The sequence below is a fragment of the Thermomyces dupontii genome (genome assembly GCF_041956625.1).
Source record: "Thermomyces dupontii strain NRRL 2155 unplaced genomic scaffold VTN31scaffold_6, whole genome shotgun sequence".
NCBI classification, from domain to species: Eukaryota; Fungi; Ascomycota; class Eurotiomycetes; order Eurotiales; family Trichocomaceae; genus Thermomyces; species Thermomyces dupontii.
Window position 1 is genome coordinate 635,731 of NW_027192312.1, and position 14,000 is coordinate 649,730.

A 14,000-nucleotide genomic window follows, 5' to 3' on the forward strand; every position below is an offset into this window, starting at 1 on the left:
CGGCCTTGATACCGATTCAATTTGCTCGCGTTCTGCTCCGCACTGCTCCGATCACAAACCCTCCCACGCTCCAAAATGCCGTCTCGACCGACCTCACTCGCCCTGCGCGCTCGGTGTCTCCTCCGTCGACCGCAGAATCTCCGCGCTTTCTCGACACGGAATAGCCAACGTGCTGCTGATCATGGCAACCACTACGATCCCCCTACCGGATACCTCTTTGGTGTGAAGCCGGGGCAAAAGTACGAGAAGGAGGGCTGGGAGAACATCTTCTACTTTGGCTTCATTGGCAGCTTAATTGCCACGGGGATTGCATACGTGTTCAAGCCTGATACATCGTAAGCATTGGCCCTTTGCAGACATGTCATTCGGCTTTTTGTCCGGGAGACATGGCGCCCCTATCTGAGGATAGCCATGGAAATTTTTTTTGCTGATGGTTTATAGGATACAAACGTGGGCCTTGGAAGAGGCTCGTCGACGACTCGAAGCGGAAGGTATCCTGGAGGATCCCGAGAAGGCTTCGAAGCAGTAATTTGTACTGTCTGCATCGAGATTCGTTGACGTTCACCTTTCCCCCGAGCTATGGTTCTTTCCTTTGCTGTTGCGTTGTACATAGAGGTCAGGGGCGGGTGAGTTTGATTTGAGTTGGCGCCGTCACGCAGAAAAAAGCTGTGCCTCATTCATGTCAAGACTTTGCATGCCTTACTACTATTTTTATTTCCTAGAGTGAATCGACTGGTTCGTCTGGTTTGATGGTGGCTGTTGCCAACTCAAGAGGATCGGGATTTTCCAGATTTCCCTGGATTGCTATGTATGTTGATGGGCTATTTACACGAGATGTACATTATGGACCTCTAGAAACGCAAGACGCCTCTCCCGCACTGTCCTGTTATTGTCTACACTTCCGGATAGACATCCGTCCGCCGAAGTAACGGCATCTCTCTTCGAATCTTATACACGAGGGAAAGATCGATCGGAGCCGTCGCGATCTCAGGCTCCTTGTATTCGCTCCCCAACTTCGCGACGACCGTGCCCCAAGGGTCGACAATCATCGAGTGACCATAGCTGATTCGTTTGGGGCTGTGGGGTCCGGCTTGTGCGGCCGCAATCACGTAGGATTGAGTCTCGATGGCTCGCGCCCGCAAAAGGGTCTCCCAGTGTGCAGTGCCCGTTGGGACGGTGAAGGCGGATGGGAAGGTGATGATCTGGGCATTCTGGCGTCTGAGCGCCAGGCTGATCTCCGGAAATCGAAGCTACTCAACGATGGTCAGTCGTTCAGTCTGGAGAATGAAATGCATGGATGAGACTCACATCGAAGCACACTGCTAACCCAACGCGACCGACGGCCGTATCGAATGGGGGTAGGATCTTTGATCCTCTTTCCACCCTCCTGGCCATAGTGAGCATCGAGAACTCTGGACGATCCAGAAATCGATTCTAGAACCTACTCGCTTTCTTTCAATATCGGACCATCTTTGATGTCAACATCGAAAAGATGAATCTTCTGATACCGATGCGTGATGTTGCCTTGCTCGTCAATCCATATCGAAGTGTTCTTTACTTTCTGTCCGCCTTGGGCGGGCTCATGGATGCCAACATTGATGGGCAAGCTTGCTCGTCGCGCTTCTTCCTGTAGGCCCCGAACAAACTCACTGTCCTGTACAGAGCGGACGAGTGACACAGTTTCTGCGGCCGACGATGCGATGTAGTCCGAGGCTTCTGGTAGAAATAGGGCCTGCAGAAACAGCTAAGTGCTGGAACAACATTCCATGCGAAATAAAGACGCCCACCTTGGCACCTGCAGCTACGGCTTTTCTAACGAGAACCTGGCATTGAGCCAGGTTGGCTGCCATGCTCGCAGTCGAGCACAGCTGTCCTACGGCCTGAGGGGCTGATTGAGCGGGTGATCATTGTTTCCGAGTGTTTGACGTACAACAATGGACATTTCGGCGACTATCAGGGCTCTAGAATTGATGGCTGGTACTAATTCCAGTGAATCTGCTGGCCGGTTGGGGAGTCCTTGATCTGCTTGACAGGAGGCTAAGGCGGGACACAGGACATTCGCTGCTTACTTTAGTAATGGCGTTGGCGTTGACCGATTGATTATGCCTCAGTGTCTCAGGCCCAAGCCCGTGCTCGATCTGGTACCGTTCATTGAGCACTTCGCCGAGACAGATGGGATAGCAGACGAATACTAAGTTTAATATGCGTGATTTGGGATTGTATCTGTATGGAAGTCGTTCTGGGTCGGCTCGTCCATCATCCATTGTTTTGAGGACGCGGGGCAAACGGTGCAAACAATATAAACATCCCATCCAGCCAATCACGTCGCTGAAGTGGTGGACGTACAATTTGCACTGCAAACTTCGAAAATTTACGGACATTGACGAATTTGAAAACACAAAATTTTCAGGTTAGACGACTTATCGATAACGGGTGGACTTCAACAAGATGTGAGCTCCAGAATTGCTGCGGCATCCCACCGCGTCACGATCCTCAGTCGACCTGCCAATGCGCTTGCGAAGCATGCGGAATAGAACCCGCGGTAAATTCCACTATTAACTGGCCAAAAGTTTTTGTCACGGCTCTCCACGGAGTCGGCAATCAGCCAAAATGAAGACCCTTCGAAGAGACTACCTTTCGAACCCGCAAGCGGCGAACATCTCGAGCAAAGTCTTCATCAGATCGACGAAGAGTGGAAAGGTGCAGAAGATCGTGCGCGAGCAATACTTGAGACAGGATATTCCTTGTTCTTCCCAGCTCTGCACAATATGTCCGGCGTATGCGCCCGCAGATGCGAACGGCAACAGTATGGGGCGCCTTGTTCGCCAGATCAGAATGATCGAAAGTGAGCTAATGTTGATATTGAAACAGTTGCGCCGTTCGTACTCTCCGATCGCCCTGCGGGAACGAAAGCCTTCCCTACCGGCCACTACATCCTGCCGGATACCAATGCTTTGCTGAATGGAATGGATCTGTTTGAGCACACGGGAGCTTTCTACGACGTGATCATTTTGCAGACGGTCTTGGAAGAGTTGAGGGGCCTCTCGCTCCCACTGTATAACCGGCTACTTTCGCTAATCAAGTCGGACGAAAAGCGGTTCTACCTGTTCTTCAACGAGTTTCGCCTTGAAACTTACGTCCACCGGGAGGCCGACGAGTCAATCAATGATCGAAATGACCGGGCAATTCGCGCAGTCGCCAAGTGGTACACGCAGCATCTTCGAAAGGCCGTGAAGAAGGGACAAGCCGTGCCGTCCATAGTGGTTCTCACGGATGACCAAGATAGTCTGCGCAAGGCAAAGGAGGAAGATGTAACCGCGTTGTCTCTGGCGGACTATGTTTCGGGACTCGAAGATTCAGAGACCCTGCTGGACATGATCAGCGAAAGCCGGGAGGGTAAAGGTCCGCGTGACACGCTGTTGTACCCAGAGTACTATCCAATGTCGAAGATCATGACGGGCCTTCGGGCGGGAACCCTCCATCAGGGCGTGTTCAACATCTCGCCTTATAACTACTTGGAAGGCTCCGTCAGCGTACCAGCATTCGACAAGCCCCTCCTCATCCTCGGCCGCGAAAACGGTAACAGAGCGATCTCGGGAGATGTGGTTGTCGTTGAGGTGCTGCCAAAGGAGCAGTGGAAAACCCCTTCATCCAAGCTTATCGACGAAGAAGCGGTTGCCCGCAACGATAACCCGGAAAATGAGGAAGACGAGCCTGTTGTCACAGAGCGGGAACGGAAAGCTTTGCAGGAGGAGGTGCGAAAGGCACATGGCAAGAGTGCCGAAGGAAAACCTCAGCCGACCGCCCGGGTTGTCGGAATTGTCAAACGAAACTGGCGGCAATACGTAGGGCATATTGACTCTTCGTCTACCTCATCCCTAGCCAAGTCAGGAAGACGGCAGCAGACTGTGTTCGTGCTCCCCATGGATAAGAGGATCCCCAAAATCCGTATCAGGACAAGACAGGCCGCCGAGTTGCTTGGTCAACGGATCCTTGTTACCATCGACAGCTGGGAGCGGGATTCCCGATATCCCAACGGGCATTTCGTTCGCGCCTTGGGAGAGCTGGAAACCAAGGCAGCAGAGACGGAAGCGCTCCTCCTCGAATATGACGTTCAGTATCGACCATTCCCCAAGGCGGTCCTGGACTGTTTACCCCCCGAAGGGCATGATTGGAGAGTCCCTGAAAACAAGGACCACCCGGGTTGGAGACAACGAAGGGATCTGCGAGACCTGTTGATTTGTAGCATTGACCCACCTGGTTGTCAGGATATCGATGACGCTCTCCACGCTCGTCGACTACCGAACGGGAACTTCGAGGTCGGTGTTCATATTGCGGACGTATCGCATTTCGTGAAGCCGAACACTGCTATGGACGCGGAGGCCGCTCTGCGCGGGACTACAGTATACCTGGTTGACAAGCGGATCGACATGCTTCCAACGCTCCTTGGCACGGATCTATGCTCCTTGAAGCCGCATGTTGAACGCTTTGCGTTCTCCGTGATCTGGGAAATGACGCCAAACGCGGAGGTTATATCGGCGGAGTTCACCAAGTCGGTCATCCGATCCCGCGAGGCGTTTAGCTACGAGCAAGCCCAGATGCGTATCGATGACGTTTCTCAGAAGGACGAATTGACCGAGAACATGCGTATCCTGCTACATCTGTCCAAGATCCTCCGGCAAAAGCGCATGGACGCCGGTGCTCTGAATCTGGCCTCTCCGGAAATTCGCATCGAAACGGAGTCGGAACTCAATGATCCCTTGACAGATGTCAAGACCAAGCAGCATCTCGCGACGAATAGCCTGGTGGAGGAGTTTATGCTTTTCGCCAACGTCACAGTTGCCGCCAAGATCTACGAATCCTTCCCGCAGACGGCGCTTCTGAGAAGACACGCCACGCCGCCGCCGCAGAACTTTGAAGAACTAGCCACTCAGCTGCAGAAGAAGCGAGGTCTCAAACTCGACGTCTCGACCTCCAAGGCCCTGGCCGACTCTCTGGATCGCTGCGTCGATCCACAGCATCCTTTCTTCAACACCTTGATCCGCATCCTGGCCACGCGATGCATGACGTCGGCGGAGTATTTTTGCGCGGGCGCCCACGCAGAAGCGGAGTTCCGCCACTACGGTCTGGCGTCCCCCATCTACACGCACTTCACGTCGCCGATCCGTCGGTACGCCGACCTGATCGTGCACCGGCAGCTGGCGGCGGCGATCGGATACTCGTCCGCGGACGGGCTCAGCCGGCGGAACCAGCTCGAGGACGTATGCCAGAACATCAATTACCGGCATCGCAATGCGCAGTTTGCGGGTCGGGCCAGTATCGAGTACTACGTCGGGCAGGCACTCAAGGCGCGCGGCGAGATGATGGCAGCTAAGGACGACGCGGGCGCCGGTGGGGTCAACGAGGAAGGGTTCGTCATGCGCGTGTTCGAGAACGGCGTGGTGGTCTTTGTGCCGCGGTTTGGCATTGAAGGCGTTGTGCGGCTGGAGGATTTCCTCCTCCCTGGCGAGACGCTTGGGCCACATGTGCATCAGACCGAGCATCGGAAGGAGGTGCTGCTGCGTCGCGACAGCGAGTATGATCCGGAGGAGTACACCGTGCGGGTGTGGGATAAGAATCACCCGGACCCGTCGCGGTCGCTCCAGGTCGAGCTGTTCGAGAAGGTGTCGGTCAATGTCAGCTCGGTGAAAGAGGAAGGGGAACGCGGTGCTGGAAAACGTAAAGTGCGCATTCTCATCTTGGGGAAGGTATGATCCGTTGTCCCGGTGGATGAAGAAAATGTCTGCTATAGGATCGAGTTCATGTACATGAACGAATAGAAATGTATGATGCTGATTTTGCTGGACACTGTGACTTTCAATCATCGCTTTGCCTCGGGATCTCCTCAACATCTATTCATGATCTCCCCCTCCCCCCCCCCCCCCCCCGGCCCCACTTCATAACAGCCATCTTTCGCAACATGACCAAACGCCCAGTCTACAGGTAGAGACAGGTTATAGATGCCTTTTTCTGCTAGCTGGATGGTGATATGGATCTTTTCAAACAACTTGGTGGCTTCTTGAGAAGGAGAGAAGACCACGCACTTCTAGGGCGGGATTCTTGACAGTTTTTCATTTCGGCTCGTGTTTCGTTCCCTCGGAACTTGCCCGCGATGCCACATTTCGCTTCTGAGGTAGCTGACTTGCATTAACACTTTTTGGGGATCTTCCTGCCGACTGTGTCCGGACTTGATTGAAAACAAAGTAACAAGAGTCCAAAAAACCAGGACTAGCAAGTGTTACGTGATGCCGTCTCCGAGACGATATCCTGCAACACTCCCCCTGGAGCGAGACCCTCAGTGAGGAAGGACCTGTCTCGATCGCACGTCACTCATGACTTCCCCTTCCCATCTTGAAGCGAAAATCTTCGAATTTCACCTTCGGGAGTGGTTTGGCCAAGGCGTCGACTACCATCAGGCTTGTGGGAAGTAGACACATTGAATGATTCCCTTCGTCTGGATATCCCTGACGAAGTGATAGGCAATATCAATGTGCTCGGACCGGTCGTTTACTTGCGGCTGTTCAACCAGATCTAGAGAGCCCTTATTGTCGAGGTAGAGCTTCATTGGGCTTGTATCATCAGCACCGTCAATGTATCGACTGTGCCAAAGATCCCTGAGGGATTGGGCAATCCACTTCGTATGTTCGGTAGCCATTTGTTGAAGTCACACAACCGTTTGCGGCTCCACCATCAAATGGGACCACCGCAAAGCATGAACAATATTCCAGAAATTGATCTTCTGCCCAGCTTGCTCCCAGAACTGAGACACGAACGAACTGGGAACCACTGTCGGAAACAATGGTGGTTTGTGGGTGCTCTATTTAACCCTAACCCGATGCGGATCTGGAGGTCAAGGGGAGTGTCCAGCTTCAACAGTGAGTGCACCGGCCCGTCTCCATCGATCTTCAACTCTGGGCGACTGAGATTACCAGCCAAAGTGCCTTGCTTTCCAGGTAGCGAGTCATGACGCGGATCTGAGAAAGAAACTCGGCCTAGAGAGTCTGTAGAGATTTAAACTTCTTGGTGGTCATGAAGTACTCAAGGGCACGGTGGTCAGTGAAGATCTCGAAGGGTTTCTTCCGCCGCAAGCCTTCCAGTTAGTGCCGGCTATGACTCTTCGCGCAAAATGCGGATTGCTCCGGCCAAGATCGGAAAAGCCTAGAGGGTACACCCAAGCGATCCCCTTCGTCGGGTTTCCGAGACAGGTAGAGGAAGACAATCGTGTTGCCATGCAGTTGTTGAAACTGGTATTTCTGCGCCCTCTTCAAGCCGGAGCATTCTATATAGCTCTCTTTGAGAGGAGTTCTTCCGGGTCCTCCTTTTGCATTCTCGATTTCGCATACCGGCGCGGTTCTGCGATATACATGCCAATTGTATCTGTTCCCAGTGTGAGATCTCTGTTAGGGCTGCTGCGCCTTCTGGGGTTGAGTCCTGTGATTGTCCACATCGTGGGCAGTAGGCTGAGTCCAATGCAGACAATGTGCACCACGGCAGTACCTACCCGCTCTCCCAACTGGTTTCAGGCCAACACGCCTACTTTCGGCACTCTGGGCTCTGGCTTTATAGACTGCAAATTTCGCTTTGTACTCAACTGGTTTCTTGTGCACTAATGTTTGTATATCCGCAATACCGTGGCAGTTATAAGCATTGTTCGGCGTCGGTCGAGCTTCTCAGAGACGCAAGTAGGCATAGCTCCCGGTTCCAAGTTCCTCAGCAACCTTTACGCGATTTTGTGTCCTGAAAAATCTGAAAGCAGCGAATTTGTCCTTCGCACCCTGTGTCAAACTCATACGTCTCGTGATCTCTCCAGTTTCGTGCTCGCGGCGACATTCCTGCTTATGTGCAGCGGTCTGCGGTGACGGCTGGGAGTCATAAGAACCCATGGCGCCCAAGGTCGATAAACCTTGGCGATGGAATTTGCCTTTGGACGGTTCACATCCCCGTCGTGGTATCAAAGACAGTAGCTTAGCAGTAGCCTGCGGTAGTAGTGAATAGTAGTGAACGTTGTGGAAACGTGCCGAACCCGATTTGACTTGAGGTTAACATGCTTGAAATCTGCCAGAGTACTGAGATGTCCAATAACCTGGACATACTTTACAGATAGTTTGATTAACTGTAGAGTATAGGTCCAGCTCATCATGCTGATAGTGAGAAGCGTCCACCGGCTACCACCCTAGATAATCAACCGGCCAGAACGAGACTTGGGTGAGACCAATCCCGCCCTTCCATGGATACCACTGTCTTATGTAAAACCTTGAAATAGATGGTTTCGCTATGTTTCATAGACGTGCTTGTAGACATATATCGAGGTGTGCCTGGTCTGTTATTCCCACTGTCAGAGATTCCACAACGAATCAAGAGTCAGAACTCAGAAGGGATCGTACACCGCAATAGCTGGGGATACCACGGTTGATACCGGTGGGAGCCTCTAATCGCCGACCAGTATCCCGCTCAATCGAAGGCAAAATCGACCAGCCAGAACTTGAACTGCTTCCGGCTTTCGATGTGAAGAAGACCAACTCATCGTGTATGATGGTGCTTACTCTTCTTTCAAAGATGATGGTTTCTTTTCCTTTCTGATCCCTTCTGAGGCGAAGACTGGGAAGAGGAGGAGTCTTGGGACTTTGGACTGAACTCAATCAACTCAACTGAGTTAAAAAGGAAAGTGCAAGACGCGTAAACAAAAGCGCGGAAAGCGCGTTGCTGAATAATCAATGACGTCACGTGCAATTTACGTGTCAGTTTCGGTGGGGAATTCGGCAGACTCGGCCCGCCCGGGCTCGGGATAGCCATGTTTGTTTGCATTGTTTGCATGCATCGAAGAGGATCAAGGAGATCCAGGAGATCAGTGAGGATCGACCGTTTCCCCTGGAGACGACGATATGATTATCAAATTGCTAAGTTTAGCATCTCAGGACGCTCGGACGACACATCAAGGGCTGTATTATTAGTTAGGTGAACCTTATGAATCATTCTTGATGCCCTGGCTGCGTGTCCCGGATAGCTCCCCTGGCAACAACTTGCATGCATGATCGACCAACTCAGTGTTTACCAGCGAGCCTCCGGCATCTGATAGCGAGACTCCCAACATTTGTCCCAGTGTTTACTTCGATAGAATTCTCGCCGTCTGCTCCGATCCAACCTAGATTATCTATACTTGAAGGGATCATTGCTCGCCAGAGTCCACTGCCAGCCCGCTCCCACTGGCAATGATGATCCGCCGGCACCAGACTAAAGACTCTCAACGAAAGGTCAGCCCTCCAGGGCCGGTCTACATGTCTAATGAGCAAGTTGGTAAGTACTAACGGACCTGGATTGACGCCAATCAACTAAAGGACCTCGGTACTGTAGCAAACTATCTGAGAGACCTCAGAACAAACCGCCCAGCTCGGCCCAATGGCTCCAGACTACTTCCATCCCGATCGAATCAGTCGGGCCGAGATGAGCTTCCTCCTCGCGCGTCCTCCGCGCTGTCTACCCGACGCGCGGATCCCTACATGGAACAGTTAGGGGGAGACCCTTACCCTCGGGCTTCCAGCGCGCTATCTCATAATCGGAGCGCATCGGAAATGCCCACATATGGCTCAAACTCATTCAGGTCTCCACCTCGAGCTGGGTCAATTCAAGCGAGTGGGATATACAAGGAGAGTGGACAGCGGTGGCTGGAAAGACAAGAAGCTCGGTCGTTGCGCGACGCTCTCCAGAAGCTGGACCTTCAGGAAGAACAGCGTATACATGCTGCGGCGAGAGAGGAGGCAACACGACTGGTCTTGGAGCACCAGAACTCCGGAAAGCGGCCCCAGAGCTCTCATTTCCCCTCTCGCAGTTCGGATCCAAGTCAATGGCGCCATCATTTGGAGAAGGGAAGCCGCTCTCGAAACTACAGTTTGGACGGCAAGGAAGATCGACCAAGAAGTGGTCTTGGAATTTATAGCCCGCCATCCGACTCTGGTTCCGCTGGATCCTCGTCCCCAGGGAGCTCGAGCGATGATCCAACGAAGACGACAACGCGGAAGAAGGGAAGAGTCAATTTTATCCTTCCGCAAGAGGAGCACAACGACGCCGGGCAAGAACCCGCATCGAGAACGAGAACTGTCAGCGGCGACTCTTCCAAGGGTGTCTTTAGGAACCCGGAAGATCGAATCTACGAAGAGCCAGACAGTGAGCATGATCCACCGCGTCAGCCGTCGCCGGAGCGCAGTGCCCTCAAGGTGAAACCGAGGAACTCGCTGACGGGATCTCGGCCTCTTCCCAATCGCCCTGGCTCTGGTTCAGAGAATGGGAACCTGTCCAGCATTGACATCCACAAGAATCCACCCAGTCGATCGCGCAATCCCAACTATACGACCAACCCCCCTCCGTCGCGATCCAAAGAGTCGGACGTCCCGACGAAGGACGGTCTCGAAATCCGGCCGGACGACATCCGGGCGGCAACTAGTATGAAATTGAAAGATCGAAGCCCAAAATTGCCTATGCCGACGGCAGTCAGCAACAGTCCTGGACGGCCGATAGTCAGCTTCGATACGTCATGGCGGAAGAAGCAGACTACCTTGGAGAACCGGAAATCGGCGCCCTCGACTGATCATGTCTCGGAAGCGCCAGCCGTGCCATCGATTAGCGTCACAAGCGCAGAGCCGACGGAACAAACGCCAAAGATCTCCGTCTCGACTTCTGAGGAGACGACGAAACGGTCCACGTCGAGCCGACCGTCACTAAGCAAAAACAGGCCCAAGCCCGCGCAGGTACCGGATCCACAGAAGATGCCACCAACATCTCAGAGCAAATGGTTCTCGCCGTTTACACGAACGAGAGGTCCGACAGCAACCTGCCGGCAATGCTCACTACCGATCTCGGGACGCATCGTCACGGCGGCGGGGGAACGACTGCACCCGGAATGTTTCAATTGCGCGCACTGCGGAACGGGGCTGGAGTGCGTAGCATTCTACCAAGAGCCGGACGCAAAACGGGCGGAGAGACTGGCGAACGCGGACCCGAACGATCCGGAAGCGCATCTACTGCGGTTCTACTGCCACCTCGACTATCACGAACTGTTCAGCCCGCGGTGCAAAAGCTGCAAGACGCCGATCGAGGGCGAAGTCGTGGTTGCCTGTGGTGCGGAGTGGCATGTCGGGCACTTCTTCTGTGCGGAATGTGGTGATGTACGTCTTCCCCTATGCGATGGAAATCTCTCGAGTACGAAACTAACTTTTGATTTTGTCGCAACAGCCATTCACACAGGACAAACCATATGTCGAAAAGGACGGGTACGCATGGTGTCTCCCGTGCCACTCGCGACGGACTGCATCGCGATGCCAGGGCTGCAAGCAGCCCGTGCTGGACGAGGTTGTGGTGACGGCCCTGGGAGGACAATGGCATGAGAAATGCTTTGTGTGCCACGAGTGCGGGGAAGGCTTCGGGCCCGATGGAAAGTTCTTTGTCAAGCAGGGTGAGCCCCGGCGGACGGCCAAGGGCAGGATCATCGGAGGGCCAGTGCAGCTGGCCGTATGTGTCAAGTGCGAGTCTGTTCGGTTGAAGGCGTGAGGTATCTGATGAAGGCTGAGTCATTTCGGGTATACCAGTTGTTTGTTATTCGTTCGAGCCTGTACGGAGGCGGGGGGTGTATCTTGTGCGTTTGCCTGGGGAAGATTACTTGTAGTTGCAGAGCAGGCGTTGTTAGGGTGTTGATACGAAAAGGGCTGGTCATTATTATTACGATGCGGATCTGGTTTTGTTCTCTTGTCTAATCCCACTCCGGATCCTCTAGTCTTCGGAACACGGCAACGTATTTCGTACCGTTGTTGCGGGTGACTTTCTTCCCTTCCTCTGTTTCTTCCCGCATGACGCGTACGCACGGGTCCGCTTCAACTTCCTCGTCAGAGAGTTTCTCGAAAAGTTCCCCGATCCGGGCGACGCCGGAGCCGGCATGTTGGCCGACTTCCTCGTCATCTTGACCATCCTCTTCCCCTGATTTCTTCTGTGATTGCTCTTGCAGTTGTTGTTGATCAAGCTTCGGTAGGCGCACGCCAAAATGTCTCAAGGCCCAGAGATAATAATCCTCCACATCGGTAATCAAGTACAACAGCCCGCCCGGTCGCAACACATAAGCATACTCGGCGTTGAGGCTCCTCGACACAATCCGGGCCTTGTGCTTGCGCGCCTTGAAATGCGGATCGGGAAAGCAGATAAAGATCTTGCTCAGCTGGCCGCGCCGGAAGAAGTTGGGGAGGAACTTCATCGTGTTGGCGCGGAGGGCGGAGATGTTGTTGTAGCCGCCGTCGACGAGTTGCACGTCCCCTTGCACTGATGAGGAAGGGGAATGTGGCAGGGAGGGGGCGTCGGGGGGTAGGTTTTGAGTAGTACTCTCGGGGGAAGGTGCTTGTTGGCTCGGCGTCGTTGGTATGATCCCTCGCGCACGCTGTTGTTGGTTCCGGAGCGCGGCAACACGCATCTGCACGTATTCAAGGACTTGTTGTCGGATCTCCATCCCTGTTTTTAGACCTCCAAGTCAGCCTTGATCCGGGAACTTCGTCGGTAAAAATCTCCAGGCCGTACCGATCATCAATGTATCTGGCATCAACGGGGCCAGCCCAACGAGCAATCCTCCATACCCGCACCCAATGTCCACAACCTCGACATCCTTGACCAACTTCCTGGCTCCGGTGATGGTCGTTCTTGTGGGATCGGGGTCAACAAACGCGGGGAAATGTACGGACCAAACCATATGCTCGGGACTCGGGGGACTGTCAATGGATGCACATATTATCAGCAAAGCTCGCCCTGGTGTCCAACTAAGGCGGAAAACTCACTAGTCCAGCGCATGGTCAGAAAACGGATTTGCATGCGCGCGCTGCCGGAAAAATCGCTTCTTGGGCAGCGCTATTTGCTCGCCGCTCTGCTGCGCGCTGTACTGCTGTTCGCGGTAGGAGGATCGACTCATGGACTTCTTTTTGGACTTGCCCATGGCGTCGATGTGAGCTTTGTTCTAGCTCAGGATGGAGATGCAACAAGCAACAAACCCGGGGAGGAATCGGTATCGGCAAAAATTGGTCGCTACGAGGACTTGCCCGGAATCAGGTCCTATTTATGGCCTCCAAATAGGAGGGAGAGAGGTTCCAACAATGTGATAGGCCTAATACTTTGAGCCAGTTCTCGTCCCGACTGCACATGGGCAAAAGAGGGATGTGAAACTAGACGTGCTGATTTGGTGGCCTTATCGGATCTTATCAGACACTTGCAAAAAAAAAAAAAAAAAAAAAAAAAGTTACTCCGTAGCCTATTTGACTCCAGCGACAGGATCCTGCTGATGAATCTGATAGAATGGAAGGGGAGACCTATTTCCCATTGCATTGCCATGGCCATCAATTGCCTGGTCAAAAGCTTCAGTCATGAGCTCATAGAGACCCTTCGGCAAAAAAAAAAAAAAAGTTAAAACTACCGTAGCCTATTTGACTCCAGCGACAGGATCCTGCTGATGAATCTGATAGAATGGAAGGGGAGACCTATTTCCCATTGCATTGCCATGGCCATCAATTGCCTGGTCAAAAGCTTCAGTCATGAGCTCATAGAGACCCTTCGGCGTCCTCGTGAAATCTTCATGACCATTGAATACTAAGATGCGACGGAGCCTTTGGCATAAGGGTTTCAGACGCTCTAGCTCGGGGAGAGGGGGAAGGGTAGTCCCCGGAGTCTGCCATCCTGGAGAGAAAGCAAGAAGGATCCCTGGTTAACGATTGCCCGTTGACGGATCAGAGGCTTCGCGTCTCCGCGCGTCACCAGTTCATCCATTAATAATAGTCTAGTATAGTACTATCATGTCCTGGAAATGCACGCGTCACCAAGCGTCATCGAGTGTCGTCTGACCCCTAGTCTGGATCATGTACTCGTATTTGTCATCCGATGTCTTCGCCCATCAGATTCCTCGGCACTTCCATCACGCACTTGTTCGGCCGGCTTGACACCAT

The 14,000-nt window shown here is 53.2% G+C and overlaps 6 protein-coding genes across 6 annotated transcripts; 4 read left to right on the forward strand and 2 right to left on the reverse strand.

The window, feature by feature from the left end:
• Positions 1–75: 75 nt before the first annotated feature.
• On the forward strand, positions 76–529 carry VTN31DRAFT_6080 (uncharacterized protein; the record flags this gene model as incomplete). Its single annotated transcript, XM_069406651.1, has 2 exons — positions 76–335; positions 442–529. The coding sequence occupies 2 exons, from the start codon at positions 76–78 to the stop codon at positions 527–529; spliced, it is 348 nt and encodes a 115-aa protein (XP_069259162.1).
• Positions 530–893: 364 nt separating this feature from the next.
• VTN31DRAFT_6081 (uncharacterized protein) lies at positions 894–1,942 on the reverse strand (the record flags this gene model as incomplete). The annotated part of the gene is made up of 5 exons (XM_069406652.1): positions 894–1,250; positions 1,309–1,387; positions 1,446–1,732; positions 1,788–1,880; positions 1,931–1,942. The coding sequence occupies 5 exons, from the start codon at positions 1,940–1,942 to the stop codon at positions 894–896; spliced, it is 828 nt and encodes a 275-aa protein (XP_069259163.1).
• Positions 1,943–2,610: 668 nt separating this feature from the next.
• VTN31DRAFT_6082 (uncharacterized protein) lies at positions 2,611–5,753 on the forward strand (the record flags this gene model as incomplete). Its single annotated transcript, XM_069406653.1, has 2 exons — positions 2,611–2,806; positions 2,872–5,753. The coding sequence occupies 2 exons, from the start codon at positions 2,611–2,613 to the stop codon at positions 5,751–5,753; spliced, it is 3,078 nt and encodes a 1,025-aa protein (XP_069259164.1).
• Positions 5,754–7,148: 1,395 nt separating this feature from the next.
• Positions 7,149–7,649, forward strand: VTN31DRAFT_6083 (uncharacterized protein; the record flags this gene model as incomplete). Its single annotated transcript, XM_069406654.1, has 1 exon — positions 7,149–7,649. The coding sequence occupies one exon, from the start codon at positions 7,149–7,151 to the stop codon at positions 7,647–7,649; it is 501 nt and encodes a 166-aa protein (XP_069259165.1).
• Positions 7,650–9,248: 1,599 nt separating this feature from the next.
• Positions 9,249–11,580, forward strand: VTN31DRAFT_6084 (uncharacterized protein; the record flags this gene model as incomplete). The annotated part of the gene is made up of 3 exons (XM_069406655.1): positions 9,249–9,333; positions 9,391–11,198; positions 11,266–11,580. 3 exons carry the CDS (start codon positions 9,249–9,251, stop codon positions 11,578–11,580), a joined length of 2,208 nt encoding a protein of 735 aa, XP_069259166.1.
• A 199-nt stretch (positions 11,581–11,779) lies between these two features.
• Positions 11,780–13,000, reverse strand: VTN31DRAFT_6085 (uncharacterized protein; the record flags this gene model as incomplete). The annotated part of the gene is made up of 3 exons (XM_069406656.1): positions 11,780–12,525; positions 12,592–12,779; positions 12,846–13,000. The coding sequence occupies 3 exons, from the start codon at positions 12,998–13,000 to the stop codon at positions 11,780–11,782; spliced, it is 1,089 nt and encodes a 362-aa protein (XP_069259167.1).
• Positions 13,001–14,000: the final 1,000 nt, after the last annotated feature.